This window comes from Mustela erminea, chromosome 12 (assembly GCF_009829155.1).
Source record: "Mustela erminea isolate mMusErm1 chromosome 12, mMusErm1.Pri, whole genome shotgun sequence".
In the NCBI taxonomy this organism is placed as follows: Eukaryota; Metazoa; Chordata; class Mammalia; order Carnivora; family Mustelidae; genus Mustela; species Mustela erminea.
The window spans coordinates 49982064-50009668 of NC_045625.1; the positions used below are offsets into that span (position 1 = coordinate 49982064).

The 27605-nt window shown below is 39.7% G+C and overlaps 1 protein-coding gene and 1 pseudogene across 3 annotated transcripts in view; one reads left to right on the forward strand and one right to left on the reverse strand.

Annotated features, from left to right (window-relative positions):
• The window catches only part of ADAMTSL1 (ADAMTS like 1), a 920800-nt gene that overhangs the window by 254517 nt on the left and 638678 nt on the right, over positions 1-27605 (reverse strand). For all 3 annotated transcript variants that reach the window (XM_032306889.1, XM_032306886.1, XM_032306887.1), the window contains one exon: positions 1889-2015. In XM_032306889.1, the coding sequence (XP_032162780.1) occupies positions 1889-2015 (127 nt within the window). The remainder of the gene's footprint in view (positions 1-1888; positions 2016-27605) is intronic.
• On the forward strand, positions 7026-8613 carry LOC116570169 (annotated as a pseudogene).

Here is a 27605-nt window from a genome sequence, read left to right on the forward strand (position 1 = left end):
GGAGAGAGCATGAGTGGGAATGGAGGGAGGGTCCCTTACTCCTAAGCCCACTATACAGCAGTTATGGCACAAAAGGAAGCCATCCCCTTTATCTGTGCCTAGCAGAAATTCCTAGATTCCTAAATAATGAACATTGATTCACTTACATGACATAAATAATTAGCAAGATTTGACCTCTTCTAGGATTTCTTAAAGTGTTCTACAAGCGTGACTTCTGAAATGTAACTTCCCCCACCCCTCCCCTATATGCCACCATGACGTCAGAGATTTACAAAAGAAAAGAATCATGCCTCTATCCTCTGGTTTTCATCTTCCAAATTCTTTAATTTGTCATCGTAGAGAAGAAGCTACCAACACATGAAAGAAAAAAAAAAATCTCACCTGAATCTACTATATCAATGTCTAACTTAGCTCATCTTTCATTTTCTCTGCCAGAGTCTTTTTTTCCCCCCAGATTCACATTTTTCATTGCCGGCAGGGGTGTTAGCATGCCGAGTTCCCTAAGCTGGTACCTCCAATGTTTCTTGTGTTTAAAAGTCCCTAGTCTTCCTTGCTACCACCTCTTCTTGCCCGCCTAGAGCCTAGTCCTTTGGACAAACTGCCTTTTCCTGACTTCTGGGAATAGTTCTTTAGTATCCATGGCCTTTTTTTTTGACCTACAAGTCCACTGAAAGCCAAACACCCTGCCAAGCATCAGTTGTTTTTTTCCCAGCTAGTCAACAAATAGAAGAACAAAACCACATTCAGTAAAAGATACTCATTCTCAGTTCCCAAACCAGGGGAGACATGTGCAAAGATAAATCAAAGATCTATTGAAGGATTCTAGATAACGGCAAAATCTGGAGACAGTCTACCAAGCAAGGTCAAATTATTCTAAAAAACGTATGTCTTTGATTACAAGAGTTGCCTTATTTCTATCTTTTTTCTGATGTAGCACCTAGGTCAGTGATTGTGACAGAAGACAGTGTTTTGTAAAATGATCTGAGTCACTGTGTGACTGAGTGGCTGTTTTAGGTATCACTAGACACGTGCCATCTACCCCAGCAAGACCCAGCTGGGCAGACATTTGTGGTACCTTGTTTTGATCCATCTAATTGCTTTAAAATGGCCCATCAAGGAAATGATCAGCAGGGTTGTGGGACAGTCCAAGCAATGAGGAAGTGCTTAGGCTCTGGAATCAGACTCTGGGCTTGAATCTTGGGCCTACCATTTTAGAGTTGCATGACTGTGCAAGTCACATAATCTGTCTCGGCTTCAGTTATCTTATTCAAAACACAAGGATAAACAATGCCTGGCTAGAAGGTTGTCATCAGGATATGAGATGATGGTGTGACATTCCCAGCACTTACTGTCTAGTAAGCATGACTTCACTGTGCTAGTATAGAGAGATGAAGAAGAAAGAGTCAGTAAACGGCTTCCTATAATCACTGTCCGATATTAATTCTGAAAGAACCTACGATCAGCACCAATCAGAGGTCGTTTTGTAAATGAAGACAGCATGACATCACGGTGGTAGGAGTGAATTTGTTTAGATTTACGCGCTCTCCCTGCTATATCCCCCTGCTATATACTACATCATGTTATGTATCAGGCAGAGGCTTGGGGGCAGTCTGTCCTCATGTCGGGCATGTCTGTCAATAGAGTGTATTTTGATCCACGTGGAATTCAGTCCTGCTGTAGCGCAAGAGAAAGCTGTCCTGTGGATTACCTGATTTGCTTTATCTAAACTACTGCAAAAGCAGGAGCATGGTGCTTTCTACAATATGTTCAGATTTGTCTTCGTTTTGGTAGTGGCCTTATTCCTAGCTTGAGGGGAGCCAGCACGAGACCAGAAGAGATCAATTAGCCCGCCACCCCCCCAGATTGCCCCATCTCTGTGGCATCTTACCTTTGGTTGCGGAGAGCTGGGATTTATACTGCCCTCGGACCAGCCGGCAGGTGGACCCATCCCCGCTGCAGACTCCACAGTTATCCTCCTTGATGATGCTTCCCAGCTGGTGATCGCAGCCGACAATCTAACAGGAGGAAGAGATGTGTGGTTCAACCAGGTGCCTACCGTAGGGCTCCATCGTGAGGCCCATCACCATGCAGGGACCCTCCCTTCACTTTTGAGGAAGGCTAAAACATGCTTCCCATAGAGGAACCAATTCAACTGAAATTTCCAAGCTAAGGAAGAAGAAAAACAGTATAGACAAAGATGCTTTTACAGTTCAAATATATAAACAGAAAGAGGGGGTTGGAAGAGGGAGAGACAGAGGATGGGGGCAGGCAGGGAAGAAGTAAGGGAGAGAGGAAGGTCTTGACCTGTTGATATGATTGAGCCTTAATTAAGAAATCATTCCTAGTGTAATAATTATGATTCACTAAAATTACAAAAATACAATTATGGAAGAAAAGATTTCATGGATTATTTTCACATTCCATATTGTTCCTTAGACTAGAAGCTGTGTAAGGGTAGGGGTGTAGTGTGTTAGGTCCATTGATGTACTCTGAGCAACTGCTATTGTGCTTGGCAAATTGTACCCCTCAATAGGAATTGGTGAATCATAACAGGTGAAAGAGTTCTACCACTGAGCCACCAAGGTTGCTGAATGGTAATGAAAATGGTTCCTTTTCTAGCTAGCGCTTCAACTAAGAAAAGAGAAACAATCACAGAATCAGCCACCAGAAGCAAGATTACTGGATGTGTGTGCGGTGGGAGACGAGCATTGACGTGGAGGGTGGCAGAGATAACCAATACTGAGGCCCTCTCTGCCTGGCTATGTCCCACCAGGCACAATATAAGTATCTCATTAATTCTGAGAATGATCATGTAAGACATCTCCATTTATAGCTGAGGCCATGAATCTGGCCAAGGTCACTTTGGTAATAAGTAGCTGAGTTCTAAGCACATCTGACATAACATTTATGCTTAGTCCAAATCAGTCTTAAGGAAATCACAAACACTTATCACGTATGTGGGCAAATTAAGCTGTACTTTTACTCTTTCCTTTCCAATGTTCAAGTTCAAAAAAATTCAAAGCCAAACTGCATCAAGTTGTACTTCTATAGTTCCAGTTAGATCTAGTACCAAAAGACCTATTCCACTTCCAAATGACTTCAACAACTGTCTTTGATTAAAAAATAAAATGAGAACTGTAGTGACATTTGAAGGGGCTTCTTTCCAGAAAGTCCCCACAATTCGTTGTCTTTCAAAAATCCAGTTGTTAATATGACCTTTCTTTGAGGCTTGATTTTCTTCTTTGTACTTTTAATTATTAATTGCAAACACATGTTTAGCCAAAGGTTTGAAAAATACAATTATTTAGCATTGTGTTATATATGTGTTTTATTTTTAAATGTGGTAATATGTATTTTTTATACACAGGCATACAGGCATCTTTAAAAATAAATGACAAGGCAGTAATTCCTTCAATGATTGGGCATTTTTTGAAATACAAAGATGTCAAGAAAACATAATGGGGAGCAAAGAGGGCTGGTTCTGTCCATAAGGGGTCATTGTGGTCAAACTGCAATTCACGTCAATATGTTCCCAGGCTGCAGTGAAGCCTCTTCAGAATTCACCCAGGCTCCATCCATACACAGCCAACACATGCTGGCTTAAGACTTCAGTAATGTGTTTCTATGAAGCTGGAGTAAACTTATTATCAAATTTTTTATCTGTAGATGCACCTACATAGGAGCTAAGTAATTCCATATTCACTTGTATTCTGAACACAGTATGAAATGGGAGGGCAGAAGTAACTTATTTACCACCACCACCAAAAAAGTCACTTAATCATTTATCCAACAATGCTAAAGATCTGCTATGGGTCAGGCACTGTGTTAGGAGCAAAATCCAAAGGGTTTAAGCACATACGGTCCTACCCTCCTGGGACTCAGAGTCTAGTAGCAGAGACACGTATATTTAAATCATCACACACAATCAATGTAAAATGATAATCATGATACAAACTATAAAACACAGATCCATGATACTCTGAGAACATAAATTATGGGGAATTTGATTTCTGGCTAGAGAGGCCAGAGAAAGCTTTCCTGAAGAAGAGTCTTTGGAGCTGAGATACCAAAGAGGTTCCAGAGTTAGCTAGACAAAAGGGACGTATTGCTGTGAGTTGTACTGCACATTTTTGTCATGTGTAGATACCTACCAGCTAATTAGAAGGTAATCCAAACCGAAATTTGGCAAAAAACAAAAAGGAAAACAAAAAAAAGTCAGAAGAATAAACCATAGGGTTGCCTTAATAGGGTCGAATCCTTTGGGAAAACAAAACAAAACATGGCAACCCTAATTTTGGCCGGGTTCAAAGAACCATTGACTCAGGTGTTGTTCTTTGGGGTTGGAAAGAAATAATCTTAATCTTACAAGAGACTCAGCACTATAGAGGGGGATAGGCAGGGAGCACGGAAATTTACTCTCAGGCGTCTCAAATATAACTATGCTTATTCCTTAAATTAAAGAAATTTCAGGTTTCTCAAAGGATTTAACTTGCTCTGGAGAATTTTTAGTGGTCTCTGATGTCTCTAAAGAAGCCAAATAGGAGATTACCATGAAAACCTCTCTCTAAGCCTAAAGATTTCTTATGGCTCCAAAGCCATTTTAAGAAAAGAAAAATCCAACTTCACAGATCCAAAGTAAGAATCTATTAGGAGCAGCTAAATAGAAGATGACATACTTTAAGGCTAACTTGACCAGACCACCAACTTAGAGCTCTTGATGTAAGTTTATGGACCTTAGGACATGAACCAAGTGAGTTCTAACTGGGCTTTGTTTAACTTTGGAATTGAAAAGACAAACATCTCCCTGATACACTTTTTCTCCCTTTGTATCAATTCCTTCTTAAGGTGCCAAAATATTCTTACTCAATTATTTTTAAAACATGGGAAGACTTTATCATCAGATAAAATGTTCTTATTTTGGTCCCAGTAGAAAACCGTTTGCAGTTATATCAAGAAAATCATTATTGACGTATCTCAGTCTGTCTCAATGTGTTGGTCTGGGATAACAGAGTAATTAAAAATTAGTTAAACTGTGACTTCGAGAGCTATTATTAATAACAAAGAAAAAACAGAAATACAGAAATGGGTTTATTTGGCAGTTATAATGATAGGTCTCTCTGTGCCTTTGCACATACCACTATTTCTGCCTAACGTGCTCTTCCCCAGTTCTTTATTTGGCAAACTCCTACTCATCCTTCAAATCCCAAATTAAGTGTCTGCTCCTCAAACAAGACTTTTTTAGTTTCCAGAGTGAATGGACTTATTACTTTATGCTTCTTCAGCCATTTGTTCATGAGTCTATGTGGCAGAGATTACTGGTTGCTACCCAACATCCATCTTCCCTATTTTTTTTCAATAGCAGAACTCCAGTTTTATTTCGGGTGGCAATATGTCCAGTTAAAAAGAACACATTTTTTTTTCCACTGGCTTTGTGACCATTTACAATTCATGAAATAAAAGTGGAAGGGTTCTGTGGGACTTCTGGGAAGACTACTTAAAAGAAGTCAACATAGATGACCCCACCTGCCCCCTACTCTCCTTCCTTCCTGTTGGCTCCAGGTGCTGAAATAAAAAATGAGACAATCCTGAGAACAGAAGCCTTGCAGTAAGGAGGAAAGAATGGGAAAAAAGAGCCTGGTCTTTCACCTCAGTTAGACTGATTGCATCCTGTCTTCTTTTTTTTGAGAGAGAGTAAATCCTTTATGTGCTTAAGCTATTATTAGTTTGGGGTTTTTTTAATATACACCCAATTCAAATAGTTGTATAACTTATATTGTGTTTAATCTATTGTTATATCTGTCTCTGTATCAGCTCATGGGATATTTGAGAGCCCATGCTTCATTAGTCTTTGTATTTCTGCTGTTTGGCACAGTGTTTAACATTTGATGTGTGCATCAAATGCTGGTGAATCAATGAAACACACAGCAAACATAATGGTTTGTTAATGAAGCCACTGTAAGTGACAGGTAAGCAGCCTTAGACTGTAGTCATTGATGACACACATGTAGACAAAAGTGTGCATATATGTGCATACATGTGCTTATTTGTTTCTGTGTACACAGAGGAACAGACATATAAATGACAACTACACATCAAACCAAAACCTCTGTCCTGATGCACGAATAAGAATTACAATAAAGGGCTAGTATTTTTAAGAGACTATTTCCCAAGTGCACCTATGCTCATTATTAGTGAAATGTCATAGAAGGCAATGTTCGGGTCACCGAGTTCCCAGACCCACCCCATTCTGGACAAAACATTAAAGTGAGATAATGACCACTCATAACTTTGGCAACCACATGGAATTTTTTTGTAAGGGGTGGAAAACTAGCTGAGTATTTTGACCTAATGTATTTTATTCGTATTCTGCTACTAGTTGTCAATTTGATACAGTGGCGGGACCTCCTCTGTATCCCTAGTAGGGTTTTTTTGTTTTTTTTAAATAAAATTTTTATCTCAGGTGATATAAAAAGTGAAAAGCACCAAGATGTTTTCCTTGTTTAAACACCATGAGTGGGTCAACAACTTTTGCCTTGCTATCTTGATTGTAGGCTTTTTGCATATATATACATATGTATAAACACAGACAAACAGTCCTTCATCCTATGTTTGAGTAGAATATTTTTCTTCATTCTTCATTCTCCTTCAGGATTTACTAAATGGAAGGGGGGAGAACCCTCCCTAAACAAAAACTAGGATGATAATATCCAGTTATCATTAGCTTATAGACTTCAAGCATGCCATGTGGATTTCAGGCATTAGGGCTATTCTGCGTGCTGATAGAAATCTCTCCCTTAGTCTTGCAGAGCTGATAGAAAGTGAACAGGCTGAACACAAGACTGAAATTCTCTAGACACTGAAATATGTATAATAAAATGTCTTCACTACGAGCCACAGGAAAAAGAAAGATTATTATCTGAATAATTTGGAGAATGTAAATAAACACAACCCACAAGCTGACACCATGCCCCAAACTGACGTGCTTAGATGGGTTCACACTGGCTACATTTCAAATGGTTTCCCATAAGGACCTCAACTTCTAGCATCAAATACTGAGCCAGTGATGTCAAGCTTTTCTTGATCCAACACCATGAGGTAAGAAACTTTTAAATCGCTTTATTTTCAGCACGGGGAAAGACAAATATGGAAAACTAAAATCTGATCACAGCTGCTCTTATTTATAATTATTTAATTCAGATAGAACTTTATGGGGAAGAGTAAGTGCTCTTACACACATTATAACTCATTTACTATTTACGTTAAGAGGGAAGGTAGTGTATCATTAACCTTAGGTTCAAAACGTTTAGATATTGATTGATTTGCTTATGCTTCACCTTTTTGCAGAAATATGTGTAGCATAATACATATAATACAAAACAATAAAATAAAAACAATGGGAAGATGGAGCAAAGAGAAAAATAAGAAAGATGAGTTAAAGCCAGGAAGGGGAGAATTATACAGAATACATAAAGTCCTATACACTTGTTAAATGGGGATTACTTATCTGGATATAAGGAAAACATGAGCAATTGCAAGAGTTATAGCATTTACTGTATCTTTTGGAAAATGTGTAGGATAATGTGTTCCTTGTAGGAGACACTCAATAAATATTTATGTAATGAATGAATGACAAACAGGCTCAGGAGAACTATAATTACTCAAAGTACTGAAATTCTAGATATACATCTGCTGTGAGTTTTCCGAAAGACAATGCCATGTAACAGTGTCCCAGTAACAACTCAGCAAATAAATACAAGACCTTTCAAAGAATTGATTCTTCAGTAATCTTTGATGAACCCTAATAGTCAGGGAACATTTGATAAAAGCAAATTTTAAGGAGCCAAAACAAATCATCCAGGTACAGAGTTTTGGGCTGGTCAGATTTAATCTACAAATAGACTTTATAACACTTAGGGCTGGTTAGCAAAAATATGGCATATGTGCAGCTATGTTCCTTGCCAGGACCCATGACAGACATTGCTAATCAACTGTAGTACTCTTTGCCATTGAGATTTTATGTGGCTCCACATCTTCTATGGCACTGTACTCAAGAGGCCAAACTCAATAGACGATGGCTGTCATTGGAGGAGACTACACCAATTTACTATTCCAGAGTCTAGGAAATGAGCTGGCTGACCACCTTTTAGATGATTCACCGCAAGTATCTCTCTTAAAAATAGCATCCTTGAGCAGTGTGATGAAGAGGTGAGAATGACCCCTGGATTGACAAAGCCCACATGCAGCTGCATCCTCACATCCAGGGTCTCTGTCCCACTACCAGGGCCACCATGCCCAAGAGAAATTCTCAAGAGTCTGCCAGAGGAGACAAAGTCAAGGTGAGGGATGAGCCAAGGACAAGATCTGCAAGGTTACCTGCTGAACCTGCTCCTTCAAGCCTACAAAGGCCCCTGCAAAGAAGGAAGAGAAGGTACCCAAAGGGAAAAAGGGGAAAGCTGATGTTGGAAAGGATGGGAATAATTATGCAGAAAATGGAGATGCCAAGAATGAATCAGGCACAGAAGCTGAAGGGGCTGGCGATGCCACATGAAGTGTGTGTGTGTTTTATAACTGTGTAATTCTGGTGACCGTACAGTTTGAAATGTGATTTTTTTATCAAGTTTTATAAAAATGCAGAATTCTGTTTTACTTTTCTTTTCTTTCTTTCTCCCCGCCCCCCGGGCTTTTTTTTTTTTTTTTTTAAGATTGTATTTATTTTATTTGACAGAGAGAGAGATCACAAGTAGGCAGAGAGGCAGGCAGAGACAGAGGGGGAAGCAGGCTCCCCGCTAAGCAGAGAGCCCGATGCGGGGCTCGATCCCAGGACACTGAGATCATGACTTGAGCCGAAGGCAGCGGCTTAATCCACTGAGCCACCCAGGTGCCCCCGCTTTTTTTTTTTTTTTTTTAAGCTATGTTGTTAGCACCAGAACACTTCAGTGTTGTTTTTGGGAAAGGGCATATGTCACTAACAGAATATTCTGGAAGCTAGATTGACATGGGGAAATACCTTTCCTTTCTAGTTTTCAGAAACTTCCTCTTGGTTTCCAGGAAGAGGGATTCCTTGAGGTTGACACACATGAGGCACCTTGGCACAGACGCCTTGTGGTGTGAAAAAACTAAAATTCATTTTTATGTTTTTTTCTCCCTCTGCCTTTACCATAGCCTTGACCCCCTTAAGCCCAGAGACCTAATGGAAACTGACCCCAAGAAATGGTTCCTACTATGTCAGGCAATCTGAACTTCACAACTTGTCACCATTGAGATAGCATCCTTCAAAAGAATTTCTTTTTCATCTGAATAATTCAGGTTAATATTTTTGCCATTTTCACTTCATTTCCTGAAAGTCAGGGTCATCTTATGAAAAGTTCTAAAACAATATGCTACATGTGAAATGTCAACCCTCTCATGGTTCACCTCCCCTTCCAATTTCCCTCAACTCCCTTCTCCTCTCCATCTCCCTATGTCCTCTGTCTTATTTGTTATGCTCCACAAATAAGTGAAACCGTATGATAATTGACTCTTTCTGCTTGACTTATTTCACTCAGCATAATTTCTTCTAGCCCCATCCATGTTGCTACAAAAGTTGGGTATTCATCCTTTCTGATGGAGGCATAATACTCCATAGTGTATATGGACCACATCTTCCTTATCCATTCATCCGTTGAAGGGCATCTTGATTCTTACCACAGTTTGGCGACCGTGGCCATTGCTGCTATAAACATTGGGGTACAGATGGCCCTTCTTTTCACTACATCTGTATCTTTGGGGTAAATAATCAGTCGTGCAATTGCAGGTTCATAGGGAAGCTCTATTTTTAATTTCTTGAGGAATCTCCACACTGTTCTCCAAAGTGGCTGCACCAACTTGCATTCCCACCAACAGTGTAAGAGGACTCTAAAAAACAACCTGAGGGTTTTGAAGGGTTTGGGGGAACCAGGTGTTGGGTATTAAGGAGGGCACATATTGCATGGAGCACTGGGTGTGGTGCAAAAACAATGAATACTGTTACGCTGAAAATAAATTAAAAAAAATTATTCTACTATGAAATTAGAACCAGGGAAACATTTCTTCATAATTCTTTGATTCTTTGGGAAATTAGGAAGAGGACTGGTTGTTCATGGAAAATGAAAAAGAAGAAAAGAAACACCTCTTCGTGTTATCCCACTAAAATTCTTTGGTTCTGTTAGAACAAAGGAGAAATGACTTCCTCCTCTGAGGAACTATGAGAGTAAATAAACTATGAAAAAGTGAAAAAAAAAAAAAAGAAATGTCAACCCTCACTTTAACCTTCCTTATTCAGAGCTTCCAATGAAGACTTCATTGGATTTTATAGTGGCTTTCTAACTTTGGTAGTCCACTGAAGAAGGGAGAGTGAAAATTGTTGTATACTGTTAATGACTGTCTGTCTATGTCCTGCCTGAAATACCATGATAGTTTATGAAAAGTATCTTTAGTAAAGCTAGACACTGGCTTGAAAAAAAAGTTGATATCTTCTTAAGATTTGAATAATTTCCAGTACAAATTATAACATTGAGATTCAAACAAAATAAATAACTTTCCCCAAGGTAACTAACAAAACCAAAATTCCAACTTGGGATTCCTGACTATAGGTTATAGTAGGATGTCTATGAACTCTGAAAAGACACAGTATATGATATTTATTGTGACAATGGTGAATGGTGAAAACAAGGTTGATTATTCTTATCAAGATTATGGCTACCAGAGCAGGATTTCTGCCCAGGGATGAATAGGTGGCTTCATCTGAGCTATGTGACTTGGAAACACATATAGGAAGTAAGTGGGAAGGTAAACCCCCATCTGTACTGTGCTTCACACCTCTCGAATATGAGAAAACAAAATCCCTGGCCATTCACAAAGGTGCTAATAGTAGTCCATGATCTATGTTTAGTATTTTCAAAGCCTAATGGAAATATATTTACCTGCTATAAAACCACATAAGGTTCCCCCAAGCCCCAACCATCTCATTATACAAATAAACTGAATCCTGATCTTTATTGCATTTATTTTTTACTTATACTCAGGTCTTTAAGTCATAAAATGGGAAAACAAATTATTACTTAATACATGCAGTGTTTTGAGTAGATGGAAACTTCCAAAACACAAGGCCCATAGGAAAAAAATAATAAAGAACACCTTTGTGTTACAAAGTTGGGAGCCACTGGTTTAGTCCTTTGTTTGTTATTCAAATACCCTTGGGAGGAGTAACACATGAATTTGTTGATTATACTTAAATTAAACTAAACCAACGGAGCATAAGGCACTATGCTGGTTCTTATGGTGCTGTAGGGAATACACATAAGTAGTAGGCATGGTCCCAATCTAGGCAAATGGGTTTAATCAGATAATTCCCTCAAAATAGGTGAGAACAGAAAAGGAGTAAGATCTCTAAGACTGAAGGTCAGAGAGGTATGGAGGTAGAGAAAGAAGGGAAAGCCACCTAGAGAAGAGAGAGTAAACTAATGTTTGCCAAACACTTGCTATATATATCTTCTCACTTATTTCTTTTTTTATTGAGATATAATTGATATATAACATTAGTTTCAGGTACAAGATGTAATGATTCAATATTTACATATATTGCAAATGGTCATCACAATAAATCTAGTTAACATCATTTAATTCTCCTAATATCCCTGACATTATCCTCATAATATCTCTCATTAAATGTCTATTTTGCAAAATATACATATTTTTTTTTTTTTTTTTTTTTTTTTTTACAAAAATAAAACTGAGACTCAAAGAGGTCAACAACTTGTCCAAGATCACACTTTTGGGACAGCGTTGAAACCCAAGCTGAATAGGACTATGTCATCAAGGAGTGATTCCTCTATTCCGTGATGTATTGTGTTCCTCTTGGGGGTTAGAAGGGCAATGAAGAGACCAGAAGAACGAGGATGAGCATGTCTCTGTCAGCGACAGCTTGTTGCCAAAAGCGATATCCGCCTACAGCTCTAAGTACTGAGACTGAACACCAAGAAAAAAGTGGGATCTTTGCATTTGGTAGCTTTGAAAATATATTTTCAATGGGCATGATTTCTTTTTTGAGGGAGCGATTGAATTGGTTTAAAAACATTAGTTGCTTTTTTTCCAACAGCCACACAAATGCCACAGGGAAATACTGGCAAATACCCACAGGTTATTAGGCCAAATGGATGAGGTATAGCTCTTCTATGCTCTAATACACCACAATGTGAAAAAGAAAAAAAATACGTGAAGGCATTAATTCCCTTTTTTCCAGGCAAAGATTTTCCAAAGGGATCATCACAATACGTGACAGTCTCTCTTCCGGGTTTACCAATCACTGGTAGGACAACCCAATTTTCCCTTGGATTCACCTCTTGGATTCATTGTAAGAGTCCTTACAACGGCCCACAAGCTCCTCTATCCCATCTGAGTTACCTCTGTGACTTCATCTCCCTCTGGCTCACTCTCCTGGCTTGGTTGTTCTCCAAACAGAGCAAGTGCTTTCTTATCTTAGGATAGCACTGGTTATTGCCTCTGACTGGAACATTCTTCTGTAGACACCTCCAAAGCCTCTTTTAACCCTTTGTGGGAAACTTTCATCTTCTCAGTAAGCCCTACTTTGACCAGACCATTTAAAACAGCATCCCAGACCCAAGTTCTACACTATTCTATTTTTTTTTAATTCTATGGCACTCTTTTTCTAACATAATTTGCATATTAAGTTTATTGTTTATTTTCTATTTCCTACTAGAATATAACACCACAAGGCCCTAGTGTCCAATAATATAACAAAGAATTAATAAAAATTTGTTGAATGAATGAATGAATTCTGTATATACACAAGGCCACAGGGGAAAGGGATATATTATGGTGTCAAAGAATTTTCCTCCTTATCCCACCCTAGAACATAACAACAGCTTCCCTTAAACTCTCTGCCACTAGTTCCAAAGACCAAAGAAGAGCTGTCGAAAAGAAAAACAGCTCTATGGATGCACCATTTTATAGTACTATAATCTCCACTTCAATTTCTACTTACTACTTTGCCTGCTATGTCTCTAGTCCTTCATCCACTACTCCAAAATTGCCTTGGGGTAAAAATGTTTATTATTTTTTTTTAAAAGATTTTATTTATTTATTTGACAGACAGAGATCACAGGTAGGCAGAGAGGCAGGCAGAGAGAGAGGCGAAAGCAGGCTCCTTGCTGTACAGAGAGCCTGATGTGGAGCTGGATCCCAGGACCGTGAGATCATAACCTGAGCCGAAGGCAGAGGCTTTAATCCACTGAGCCACCAAGACGCCCCTAAATGTTCGAGAGAGTCTCTCTCTTATCTCTTTTCCACTAGGCACAGTGCTCCAGGCTCCACACTCTAGCTCTGACACCAAATCTGATCTGGAAGCTCACTTTGAACTCGGTCTCCTGAGCCCCTGACTTTCTGGCTCTTCCTAAGAGACTTTGGCTTGGACAGTCCGAGGCCTGACTCTTTCCATTATTCCTCGTGGGCTCCAGCCTTTGGCGGTCATCTGGCTGGATCAGAACCATCGTCCTTCTCCATCTCTATCCTGCCCATCCCCACCCTCTTCAAAGGGAAGGGACTTCAACCATCTCTGTGATTAAAATCTAAAGGAGAACTGACCACAATGAGATGTGACCCAGTGCTGTTTTTTAAGGGTCCTATTTCTATTTTCTTTACTATTTGAGCTAGAAGTATTCCCCTGTGCTCCTTACTGCCTTGCTTATCCTTATCCGTATCCGTATTACCTGCAGTTCTAGAGATGTTGGGCAATCACCTCTGGTTTTGTGATGTTTATCGTTTCACATTATTAAGTAAATGGAAGATGAAACAGATGTCCACATTAGAGCTTTGAGACAGCTAATAGAATAGTGAATTTATAAGATTGCAAATAGTTTTAAGAGTTTCCAGCACTGCCTTTCTTGAGATCAAGAATTTAATCGCTTAATGGCTGGATAAACATACTCTCAAAGTGAAAAAGAGAATGGCTAAATCTTATTTGCAACATTTATTAAATTTTTTAGGTGCTCCCAATCTCATTTATGTTGCTCCTTTCTTGTTTATTTCAGGGTCTGGGCCAAATTGTTTTGTATAAATTTATTCCTAAAAACATCTGGTTTGTTTTTTTGTTTTTATTTATTTATTTATTTATTTATTTGCATATTGTTTTCAGTTAAACTTGTCTGTCTAGTAGGCTTCAGCAGAAAATCCCAAGAATTATCTTAGCATAGACATTTGTGCATACAGGCACTAGAATTCATTCTCAGCACATGGTCAGTGGACTTTTCTTTAACAGGCTGTCTTCTTCCCTCCCTGCTTCCAAAATTAGGGTGTCTGGAGAATGTGAAACAAAATTATACAAAGGCATGACCTCCAGCCTTGCTTCTGTCTTTTAGACTGTGAAGTACCCAAGAGGGAAAGTGTTGAATTTGGCCTCGCTTCACATGGCATTAACTGTAATTCTTTGTGAATTGTGGTGACATCATGGTATACTTTGACATCACTGCTCAGACTCCCTTCTGCTGCTGGGCATACAATACACAGTTTTTGTTCAAACACAAGAGTCCTTTGTTGAGAAGAAAAGATAGCAGCTGGTCTTCTGCTCTGGTACAAATGTGGATCTTACTGGAATGTGTCTGTTCAGTAAGTCACCACAAAGTAACCATTCTGCTATGATGGTCAGAACTCACTCATACACATGTCTCTGGGAAATTCTGGGAAATTTTACATCTAAAGAGTTCCAAATTTCAGATGTAGCCATAATTCAGCAAAATTCTATGTACAATAAAGCTCTCATTTACATGTTTGGATATGTTTCCTGAAGTCAATATCCTCAAAGCAGTAGTGCGCTGTTTGTATGTGTGCATTAAGAACAGAAGTGAAGAGAAAGGAAAAGTAAAGAGAGAGTTATCTTTCTCCCCAAATAGTTCTGCTCCACTATAACTTTCTAAGCATCTCCTATCCCCAGCCAGAAGGGCCTCCACCATTCCTTGGCTCTCAAATAAATTCCTGGTTACTTCCCAAAATATATTACATTATACTAATTTGAAGCTTCTGGATGGTGCTATTAGTATTCTGATTCAAAGTCAGTCAAAAGTGTCCTCAACTGATATATTTATTTCCTTTTCTTTTCCTGGGTTCTCCATTGCCATTTCTCTCCTTGAACAGGGCCTGATAAATTGATCAGAACGGAATTTACATAAAAATATCATCTGTTAGCTACCTCTAAGTTTCTATCCCATATGTCTGTCATACTAGCACAAGGCAGAAAATTTTCGGATCAGCTTGAGAAACTAAAGGTTGTGAATATGAGATTATTCCCAGAGAAACAAGTCATATCCCAAAATATCTGGATGGGATAGTAAACTTCTTTTACTGATAAAAAAGAAAAAAAAATGAGTGTTTTACTCTCTCATGGAAAAAAGAGAGCCAAGACACGCTCTTCATTTCTGAACGAGGTTTACAGTTGTTAAAAGTATTTGCTCCCCCCCGAGAAATTTTATACTGAAGACCAATAGGATCAGAGTGTCCCATCTCAGACTTTTATCTCTGGTCATTTCTTACCTTGGAACATCATTATTTATACCAAGAATCTACATGTTGTGTAGTCCTAAGCCACGGGAGAGGCAGCATGACATCAGAGGGGGAACAAATGACTCAGCCTGGATGTGATGATTTATTGCCTTTACCTGAATATGTCACACCCCCTCAGTATGAGATTCAGTTCTCTCATGACTTGCAAGAGGATAATCAGATCGACTTGATATACTTGTTGTAAAGATTTCATGTGATAACTTACAAAGAAAGATCTACTACAGGGCCTACAACATAACTACCCAGGAAATTCTGGGATAATTCTATTCTCAAATTTTCCATTTTTTTTTTAAGATTTTATTTATTTATTTGACAGAAGGAGAAAGATCACAAGGAGGCAGAGAGGCAGGCAGAGAGCGGGGAGGGAAGCAGGCTCCCTGCTGAGCAGAGAACCCGATGTGGGGCTCGATCCCAGGGCCCTGAGATCATGACCTGAGCCGAAGGCAGAGGCTTAATCCACTGAGACACCCAGGTGCCCCTCAAATTTTCCATTTTATAGTCCCCATAGTTATTGGGCTGCATGTGTTGATTTCCTTGGTAGGGGACATGTGGTCATTGAGCAAAAGGGAGGTATTTGCTCCTTTATGTGAAAATGTGTCTGAGGTTGTAAAGGGTGCCTTTGCTGATCTGGGCACCTGGAGCCTGGTTGTACAGAGTCAGGTTTGTAAAAGCTCTGGTCCATTTCAGTTTCTCTGGATTTGACAACAACAAATATAAAGTAAGATCAGGACTCTAATCCCGTGGAAGAAATAAGACTCTCCTTTAGATGGCAGACCAGATGGAACATCACTGAATTTTTTTTATTTTTTATTTTTTTAACTTCCCTCCACCTTGTGAAAGTAGCCAATGAAGTAGCAGCGAGTTTGGAAACCGGAACTGGGATTTCTTAAGGATTCTGTTAGAAATGGAAACAGCCCCTCCGGAATTACTCTGAAGTAGCAAGTCACGTCCCCTGCGGCCCACTCAAATGAGAGGAGAATGCTTAGAATTCTTTTTTTTTTTTTTTTTTTTTTTTTCATATGAGAAAATTCAGAAATATATTTTTTTTTTATTTCCAGCATAACAGTATTCATTATTTTTGCACCACACCCCGTGCTCCATGCACTCCGTGCCCTCTATAATACCCACCACCTGGTACCCCAACCTCCCACCCCCCGTCCCTTCAAAACCCTCAGATTGTTTTTCAGAGTCCACAGTCTCTCATGGTTCACCTCCGCTTCCAATTTCCCCCAACTCCCTTCTCCACTTCTAGACCACTAATCTGGTTAACTTGGGGCCACTCTCAAATACGGATAAGAGAGAACAATCGCTAAATGTCTTTGTCAACACAAAAGAGACTTCTCAAGTTCAGTCTTCTAAAACCTGAACTCTGGGGGAAAATACATTTTCAGGGGCTAGAGCAAGAGTTTGGGGTCCTGTTTGCTCCATGGGAGCCCGCACCCATATGAATGTGTTAATATGACAGCTGAATATAATGAAAGAAACTGAGTACTCAGCACATTCAGTTGGTATAAGAAATATTCAGTATCTATTTATTTTAATGGGGAGCAAACCTTGAATATGAATGTGCAAGCCAAAACAAATAATTTTTTTTTTTTAAAGGAAAAGTAGCCAGCTTGAAACTGGGAATTTGAAGTGTTTCTTAATCAGAATTAGCCATATAAACCAATAAAATAGCAGTCATAAAGTCCTAAGAGAAGCATGGACTTGCTGATTTTTAATGGGCCCCAGATTTCCTGAGTCTAATGGAAGGTTAGCTGCTGAATGTGGTGACTGGATTGGGTGGGAAGAAGACTGATGGTTACGCCCTTGGCTACCCTTTCAAACTCTATCTAGGCTTGTGAGTTCATGAAAACCAGTTGCATTTTGCTGAGTCATTACAGTGTTGGATATGGCAAAAATAAACTGCCCCTTCTTTCATTTTAGACAAAAACAAATTCACTCAAAGTTTCTGAGATAAAAAGAAAGGACAGCATACATTTTTTCCCATTGAGAAAGATTAAGAAAATTCTGCTGGCCACCCACTTGCATTCATAAAAGTGAACTCTTCTTTCTTATAATAGTCCTAGTTTAAAATCAGCTGAAACTAAAAATTTCAAATCTTTCAGAATTCAACACTCAGCATATGTCTAATTGAGAAACTTAAATTCACACTTAAGTTTAGAAATATTTTAAAATCCAAGTTTTTTGAGTTAAAATTGGTTTTTGGTCAGATTTTTAAAATCACCTAAAAAAGAGCACAGAAAGCTTATCTATGTGCTATCTTCTAACTTCTCTAAGGATACCCAATTACCTGGTTCAGGGCCTTTTTATTTCTTCCCTGTCCCCCATGGGTAAAGAAGAACAGAACTTTTCATGGCTCACGCAACAACCATAATTTGGCCATACTAAACCAAGTAACATTTTGTCTGCTTGTATTATGTGTAAGTCATACAAACTTTGGATAATTGGTTTATATTTCAAAAATATGCTATGTGTCCTTATCAATACATCTGTGTCAATCTAAAATGGAAAAGTCACCAAATTCTGCCAGGCTGGATCTACCAAATAACCACTATTTGCTAGAAAAACACTATTTAACCACTGATTTTAAGGTTTTTGAGTGCTGTCACGTCAAATGGACCCTTTGCATGGTTTTGACCTCATGCCATTTTCTACATTAAAATTCCACTTTTATTAAAGTTAAACTATTTTTCTGTAGGCACAGGCAAGTCACAAGGAATCATTCACTGGGATATTTATCCCAGAGTAGATGCATACATTTGTTAGTAACGGCATGATAATTTTTATGAGTGTGGTACTGCACAGAACACGTGGGCACTGATTTGTAAGTTCGATTTTTAAATTCCTTCGAATGAACGTGTCAAGAGCAAGGACACATGAATTTCCTTTGTTGTTTGTCTCAGCAAGTGGTCTTCCCAGCTGAGGTCTGGGAAGCCTCCTGTTTTGTGGCTAGTGAATGGCAGTTGCATCAGAGTTGACAGGAAGGTAGAAAATAAACACTGTCAGCCACGATTATTCTTGAAGAGTGGGAAATTATACTAAGAAACTGTAGACTGTGCCAAAGGATACTTCTCACCAAATCTGATGTCAAGAAGAGACAACAATAAATAACTAGTGAAGAGGGAAAGAATCACGATTCCCAGGAAGCATCTACTGTGGGCCAGGTTCTGTCAGGTGTTTTGCTGAGTTCACGAAGCCTGACAAAAACTGACTGCACAGGTGACAAACCTGGGCAACTGCCTTGGTCCTTCCCTTCTTTTTCCTGTCTAGAAAATGGCAGACTTGGCATTCCAACCTCTTTCTAATACATCATTCCTCTTACACTGGGCCACCTACTACACCAGACCACCTACTACACCACCTACTACACCTACTACACACTAATCAGTGAGAAGCAGGGCAGCACCACACATCTGTAGCAGCTTCTTCTATGAAGACACACTGTTTTAAGACACAGTTGCAGTTTGTACCACTCGGCTTCAAAACCTAGCCTACCATGCGTCCACGTTCACTCAGTTTGTTTCTTAGCCCTGGCTTAGGGCATTCAAAAAGGGAAGATGCTTCCGAAGGACAGTCTCTAGGGAGACAAGAACTTCCACATACGATTCCAAGACCTTTTCCACTAGTATGAAAATAAGCCCCTCTTGTAAATTTATTTTCAACGCTTGCCTGTAGCTTGGCTTTGGCACTGAGTCGGCTATTACCTTAAACAGAGGGAAAAACATCTCCAGTAGCAGCTGGCAAGACAAAGGGGAAGGGGGAGTGAGGGAGGAGGGAGAGAATGGAAAGAAACTGAATGCAGTCCAAACACAGCTCACATCTGGGCGGCTTAACCCGGCAGAGACCTCCCAAGCCCTGCCAATGGCCAGTGAGTATGACCGGCAGGTGAACTCTGGAATTGTACCACGCAGTGTCAGGAAGAAGAAAACCCCGGAGGAGACACTGCCGGTTCTGTAGCACATTGACATGAACACCCTGTTCACACACAGGGTACCTGTCTCTGCTTTCCTCACTGGCCTGGGGTCAGAGGCCAACACGTGAGGCAAGAATGACACGGTCCAATATCAAAGCACCTTTACACGCAGACCTGACCCTCTCTGTCAGAGGCAAAATAAAAGCATTTGGAAAGGTGAACAGAGTGTTTTCATATTAGCTTTTTTTTTTTTTAAGATTTTATTTACTTATTTGACAGACAAAGATCACAAGTAGGCGGAGAGGCAGAGAGAGAGGAGGAAGCAGGGTCCCTGCTGAGCAGAGAGCCCCATGCAGAACTCGATCCCAGGACCCTGAGATCATGACCTGAGCCGAAGGCAGAGGCTTTAACCCACTGAGTCACCCAGGCGCCCCTTCATATTAGCTTTTTATTTGAGAACCTCACAGAATTCCAGAAAGTGGGAGCATGGGCAGCTTTAGCTCCGGAAACACTCAGGATTCCTGTCACAGGGGAACCGCAAAGAGAAAACGAGGGCCACAGGAAGTGTCAGTTGGGAGGGAAGCTTGCATCCTGCTTGTGCTTCTGAAAGAGTGATTCTCTCTGGGCCTGAACCAAAAGCTGTGTCTACCTGTTTCTGTAAGAATGTTCTAAAGTGAGGGCAGAATCCGCAGTTGAATAAATCATGCATTGCTTTACAGTGTATATAGACTCAATGTTGCGTTCCCAGACCAAGTGCTTATCTGATAGCTCCCCAAGTCCCACGTCTTTTGCCATGGGATTAGAACTTACTTTTAGACATCACTGCTTTCTCAACTACAATGCTATTCTCAGCTGCTTCTCAACCCAATGCTAAAATGCCATTGGGTCTCATTAGATCTTAAGAAAAAGGCTCCATTTTGTATGTGGCATTTAAATTGCAGATGTGGACTCAGCCTGCCAATTGTGTTCATGCTATCGTAAATCAACCCCCCCCCCCATCCACAGCAGCCTGAAGCTCTCTGGAACACCTCATTGGTATGCAAAGAGGCCCAACTATACTTTTCTTTCCTGCAGACAGCATCTCGATATTTTCATGGTCACTCTCTGAGCCTGTAAGCAGCAGAGGGAGAAAAGGTAAGGAAGAACACGAAATTCCACACCCAACCTTTTGTTAATTGCCTCCCAGAAGCTGAAGAAGTTTCTGGGCCATGATCTCCATCACAATGAACAAGTCCTTTACTGGGCACCCTGGATGGGGGTGTATTGTCCTATCTGTTAGAGAATAAACAGCTGAGAAGTCACAGCCATGCTTTAGAGAGCTTTATAAGCTTCTCGGTATAAGGGGAGTAGGCAGAGCTGATGGTACAGTGGCTGTGGAAAGCAGTATGGAGATTCCCCAATAAATGGAACATAGAATTACCATGTGACCCAACAATCCCAGGTCTGGATGTACATCTAAGAGAACTGAAACCTAGGACTTGAACAGATATTTGTAGGTCCATGTTTCTAACAGCATCGTTTCCATGAAAGCGCCCATCAACAGATGAATGGATAAACAAAATGTAGTCTGTACTGTTAAATTAATTAAATAATGAGGCCATTAGAGTCTAATGTCATGGCAGTCTACAAATCTAAGCCTATATATGCCTCAAGGTTACAAAATCAACACAGTAAGGATAATCAATCACTAACAGCCAACTAAGCTTTAAGTTATAGCCACGCAAGTAATTGCCTCTCTTTGCTTCTGTACTTTAAATAAGCGTCTCCCCTGGCTCCTGTGGGTGAGGTCCCAGTCATGTCCAAGGTGATGCTGCCTGATTCTAATTGATAAATGCCCAAATAAACTCAATATTTTTAATATGCCTGTTTATCTTTTTTAAACAGTTCATATCATGGACTATTTGTCTAGCTATAAAAAGGATGGAAAATCTGATACATGGTACAACAGGGATGAACCCTGAAGAGTTTCTGCTAAGTGAAATAAAAAGCCAGTACTACAAATATTGTATAATTCCTGTTATACGAGGTACCCAGAATAGGCAAACTCATAGACACAGGAAGTGGAAAGATATTTACCAGGGGCTGAGAGGAGGGGGGATGGGGAATCACTATTTAATGGGTATAGAGTTTCAGCTGGAGAAGATAAAAACATTCAGGGGATGGATGACGACAACCACTATAGAGCATTGTGTATGTACTTAATGCCAGTGAACTTGAACTGTAAACCTAAGAATGGTTAAAGCGCTAAATTTTATAATATGTATTTTTTACCACAGACACACATAAACACATAGGAAGTAGAAAAGTGACAGGCACAAATAATTAATACAGAGATGGAACTGGGTAAAGAAATACATGCATGTAAGTAAATATGTGCCATGATGTTTGCTTGTAGTTGTTGAGGACACAACTTTGTAGTGATGTCATTATTGGAATACCAGCTGGTCCTGTTGGCCTTCTTTTATGTGGACGTGGACACAACCCCATGTGTTGGCACATCCTGTTCTTCCACTGAACAGACTTTATATGGACTCTACCATACTACATTGTTCAGTATAGAATAGCACAGGGTAGTAAAATATACTATACTATAGCATAGTGTAGTATAGTATAGTAACATGTAGTGTAGTACAGTGAGGTGTAATGTAATGTAGTTTAGTATAGTGTAGTGTAGTAAAAAGTATAGGGTAGTATAGTATAGTGTAGGGTAGTAAAGTATAGTGATGGGGCAGTATAGTATACGGTAGTATAGTATAGTGTATGCAGTGTAGTATAGCATAATGTAATACAGGATAATGTGGTGTAGTATAGGATAGTATAGGATAAGATAGTGTGGTATAGTACAGTATAGTATAATATGGTATAGTGTAGTATAGTATAGTATTGTATAGTGTAGTATAGTATAATATATGTAGTATATGTGAATATGTAGTATAGTATAGCATAATGTAATGTAGGAAAGTGTAGTGTAGTATAGGATAGGATAGGATAAGTGTGGTACAATGTAGTATAGTATAGCATATGTAATATAGTATAGTATAATATGGTATAGTATAGTATATGTAGTGTAGTATAGTATAATATGATATAGTGTAGTATAGTATAGCATATGTAGTATGCTATACTACTCAATAAGTAATACAGTATAATATAATACAGTGTAGTGTAGTATAGGATAGGATAGTGTAGTGCAGTATACGGTAATATAATCTAGTGCAGTATAAGGTAGCATGGTATAGCATAAAATAGTGGAATGTAGTATGGAGTATAGGGTAGTATAGTATGGTATAGTGGAATAGCGTTGGAGCCAAACGGTTCTGAATTTGAATTCAAGCTCTGTTACTTATTAGCTGCATGACCTTGTCCATGTTCTCACATCTCTCGATGTCTTGGTTTCTTTTGTAATATGGTTCCAATCACACCTCTAAAAGCTGTTATGAGAATTCATTGTAAGAATGTAAAGCTCTTAAAGTTGACCAAAGGGAGCAGTCTTACAACCATTAATTATAATGACAAATATGGCTGGGGAGCTGAAGAAATGAAAAAGGCAAGAAAGTAGATGCGAATGTGTGTTTTTAAAAATTATTCTCTGCTATTCTTTAAAACTCAAAAATGGAGCTTCATTTTCCATGTAAGTATTATTCTTCGTTATTCAAGTGACTTAATTTGGCCCCTCAGAAGTTGCCCAGTGGTCTAAGATAAAGAAGGAAGATGGGATTTTCAGAGTAGGCATCAAAAACTCAGGGAGAATTTACCACCATGAACACATTTGCTGGGCCCTTAGCTGGCTGCCTAGTCTTGCTGTTCCTCAACATCCGATTTATTTATCTCCATGTGTCAAACACCTCTCTACGAGGAAGAAAAGTTTCAACAGACGAGCTATAATAACAGATTCCGTATAGAAACATACGCCTTTATCAATACGGACAACTGAGAACTGTCTGTCTCTATTTGTTTGAACGAGAGAATAAAAGGTCTTATGTACTAGCTTTGGGGTACAGATGGGACTTGTTTCTCATCAGCCTGGGAAGGGCTGATGGAGAAGGTGAGATGTGAGCTGTGAGCTAAGGAAAGGCAGGAGTCCTTTGGAACAATAAAGGCAAGCTGCCAAGTCCCCCCCAAATCGGAAGCAGACTAGAAGGCTGGCCTGGGGCTTGAAGCCAGGTGGGTCCTGATCCTAGGGCTGGTATTGTGCTAGATACATTCCTCCAGGCTACACACCAGAAACTTCTTCCTTAAAGCCCCACAGAAGTCTTGCTGGAATCCATTAAAACATTGTTTGAACCCTGGTGAACTTTTGGCTGAAGAAGAGAGGAGGCTCATGTTTGCAGCAGAAGGTTCATCTTGTCCTAGTACAAAAAGATTTTAGAATGAACCAAGACAGAGGTTTTCCATGGTTTGTCTATCAATATTAACTTTTGAGCATTTCCAGCCCATCAGATTCACCCACTAAAGGATGAAAGATGTACCTCACAGTCCAGAGAACAGAACAATGCTGGGGGTACCTACTTTCTCATAGACAGCAGTCAGTGGCAAAATCATATCCATTTATTAACCTGGAAGAGCATTTTTTCATGCATGAGCCCACACTCTCGTACCCTGTTAGAATTACTAATAGCCATGGAAGATGGTAGAACTTTAATGCAACTTGCAGAACTATTGCCTTAAGAAATTAATTCCTATTAGGGGAAAAGATCTGGGATATTTGTCAGACTGAATCTCTAAACAACTAATGTTCTAGACTTTGAGAAAGTTCTAAGAGCCTTTGAAGCTTCACGCACTCAATAAAATCTACTTTTATGTGGATGGAATCCCTGATTTAGAAATATACAAGCAAGTAAAAATTTATAAAACCGTCACCATATCCACAGTCATATGCAGCAATTGCTAAGAAATCCCTAGTGGCCATAACTGTATTCGCTGTTCCATCCCCTGGTCATGGCTAATCGGTTCGAGACACGTAGACTAGACCAAATTGTCTTCTCTAGCACTTAAAAAGTGACTGAAACAGAGAAAGACAGAAGTCTTCCTCCAAACCTCTGTACATCTGCCTTTGTTCCTATGCTTCCTGAAATCTGGCCCTTTGGCTTGTCCTTTAATTCTAATCCCTCAGTAACTGTTCTTCTGAATAAATAGCTGATATTCCTATTACTGATCCTATACTTCCAATAATCCCTTCTTTTGAGAATTTTGATTGAAGAGGATACATTTTATTTCTTGTAACCAAAAGAACTTGAGCAGAGATACATATTTTGCTGGGGGGGGGCATTTGTTTTCCTACCCTGAAACTAAGTGTACAGAAGGAAACTCTGTTAAATATCTATTCCTAGCATTTTTAGAAGAGGAGAGGGGAAAAAAAATCAAAGGAGTTAAAGGTTTTGAGAAATCTCACAGAAAAGAAACGGAAGTGAAGGAAAATGATGTGAAAGGAAACCAGCAGTAAATTTACAGTATTCTATATTTCAAAAGCAGTAGGCTTTTAAAGATAATACAAAGCTGGAGTCAAGGGGAAGAAAGATATCATAAGATATATAATTTCAAGAATGGGGAAATTTTTTTCCCTTTAAAATAACCATCGGCGCTTATCTTAAGATTTTAAAAAACTTGAGTAGGACTGATGAATCATAGACCTGTACCCCTGAAACAATAATACATTATATGTTAATTAAAAAAAAAAAACCACTCAAAAACTTGAGTAGGTGCTCCTTACCTGATATTCAAATGTTGTGTTTTAAAGACTTTAATGTGATCTCAAATCAAATTAGAATAAATTTTCACAAGAGTTCCTTTTATCCAAGAGGTTGTCTATATGTGTTAGCTTTCCTTAGCTTTCCTGAGCTTTCCTTAGCTGGAGGACAAAATCAGAGTAGAAGCCTTGCTGACCTTAACCAAGCTTCTGCCTTTGCTTCTTTCTGACAGAGGCTGGAAAACCAGTGGCCCATAGGGCCCCCAATTTTTGGCATCTGGTTGTACATTCTTATAGGCCTGCAATTCAGGAAGGGTTACTTGGGAGGGTGCTATGATTCTGCAAGGTGGTATGATAAAACGAAAAGTCCAAGTTTTAAAATCTGACAGGGCGCCTGGGTGGCTCAGTGGGTTAAGCCTCTGCCTTCGGCTCAGGTCATGATCTCAGGGTTCTGGAATCAAGTCCCGTGTCGGGCTCTCTGCTCAGCAGGGAGCCCACTTCCCCTCTCTCTCTGCCTCTCTGCCTACTTGTGATCTCTCTCTCTCTGTCAAATAAATAAATTAAATCTTTAAAAAAAAATAAAATAAAATCTGACATACCGGTGTTCAAATCCTAACTCAGCCACTCACAAGCTATATGACCTTAGGCAGGTGAATTAACCTTTTGGAGTACAGATGGCATTCATGTGAGGTTTAAATGATAGGTCAAGTACTTGGCACAGTGTCTGGCGTGTTTCAGGCTCAGTATGAGGTGGATTATTTTCTTACTCTGACAATTACTGTGATGATGACGTGAATTCCTTTCCCTTACCCTAAGAAACTACTAGCCATGTATCCTTTGGGGGAGGTCGGAGATACAGACAGCTCCAAAGTCCAGGCTGCGCAGGAAGTAAAGGGCGCTTGGGAGCGCAGGGAGGGAGTAAAGGGGGCATCTCAAGGCTGCCACAGCTCTTCGACTCTCTAAAATGGTACAGACCAAAATGTTGCAGATCTGATTTTTAAAAGGCTATGTTGTGAATTTTGAAGTTTTAGTGGGACTATATTTGCATACTGGCAACTAAGTCAGATTTTTACAAAACCACACTACGTGCACTGAATACAAGTTGTCAGTGGCGGGGGGTGTGCATTTGGCTGGAGGATTGCTAGCTTGCAACCTCTACTTCAGAGCTATGGAAATCATCTGGGGAGAAAACTAAAACTATACTCCAAATTATAGAGAGAAACCTGGAGACCACTTGGGGGAAATACTGGGCTAGACTTACATAGCCCCGATGAAACCATTCTCCATACACACTGCCTAAGAAAGCATGTTTTAAAGGAGCATAAAAATGTTTCTCTGGATTAAAAAAAAAAAAAAAAAAAAAAAAAGCCTGTGCATGAAGAGACTCAGGGTTCCTCTGATCTGGTAAGATCCTACTTTCATCCAAACACTCAGCTCTTCAGCCAGAGCTGCACAAGCCTGTCTCCGGACACATGGGGGGCAGGGAAAGGGCAGGTGCTCATTGAGTAGGTCTTTGTCTTAACAAGTCAATTTGCATCCTTTTCTCAAGCAAATTATGTCCTTGCAATCAATAATCATAAAAAGGAGAAGAAAAAATTCCATCCCTAGCTAGGTCACATAAAAATCTAGAGTGGAAATGGCTGCACAAAGATGGTATCATATTACTCAATAAAAAACTGTCACCTGAATGGGAGAATCAATGGAGAAAGTCAAATTAACAAGTCTTTCTGTCAACCAACAGGAATACTGAAGTTTCTGCCTTAGAAGCTAAGAGTTACCTGATGGGAAGAAATATCCCCAACAGGAGAACCCTAGGGGACAGAGAGGACAAACTCCAAGCACACAGTAGGTGACAGCTTGGGAGGATGATACACTGGCTATATTCTTTCATTTTTTTTTTCAAAATCCAAAATTATTGTTTTTATTATTATTTTAGTTTCTGTGTCTTTTCTTTCTTTTTTTTTTTTTAATTTCTTTTCAGCGTAACAGAATTCATTGTTTATGCACCACACCCAGTGCTCCATGCCATCCGTGCCCTCTCCAATACCCACCCCTGGCTCCCCCAACCTCCCACCCCCCGCCCCTTCAAATCCCTCAGATTGTTTTTCAGAGTCATTTTAATGTGACTTTGGTCAACTCTTTCCAAGCCTCCCTCACCCCCTGGCCCTCTTTCCCTAAAATACTTGTTTATTTCTTGAAATCCCCTGGAACTCTGCTGGCCAAGAAACTAAAGTCATATTCAAATTGAATCATAAACGTAGGTGCACGTGGGACTAGCCAGTCTCCAGGTCATGGCCACGGTGTGATCCCTCCAGCCTGCAGGTGCCAGAGGCTTGGCTTGCATTGGGCATTTCTGCAGGAATGGATGTCTGTGTGTGTGTGTGTGTGTGTGTGTGTGTGTGTGTGTATGTG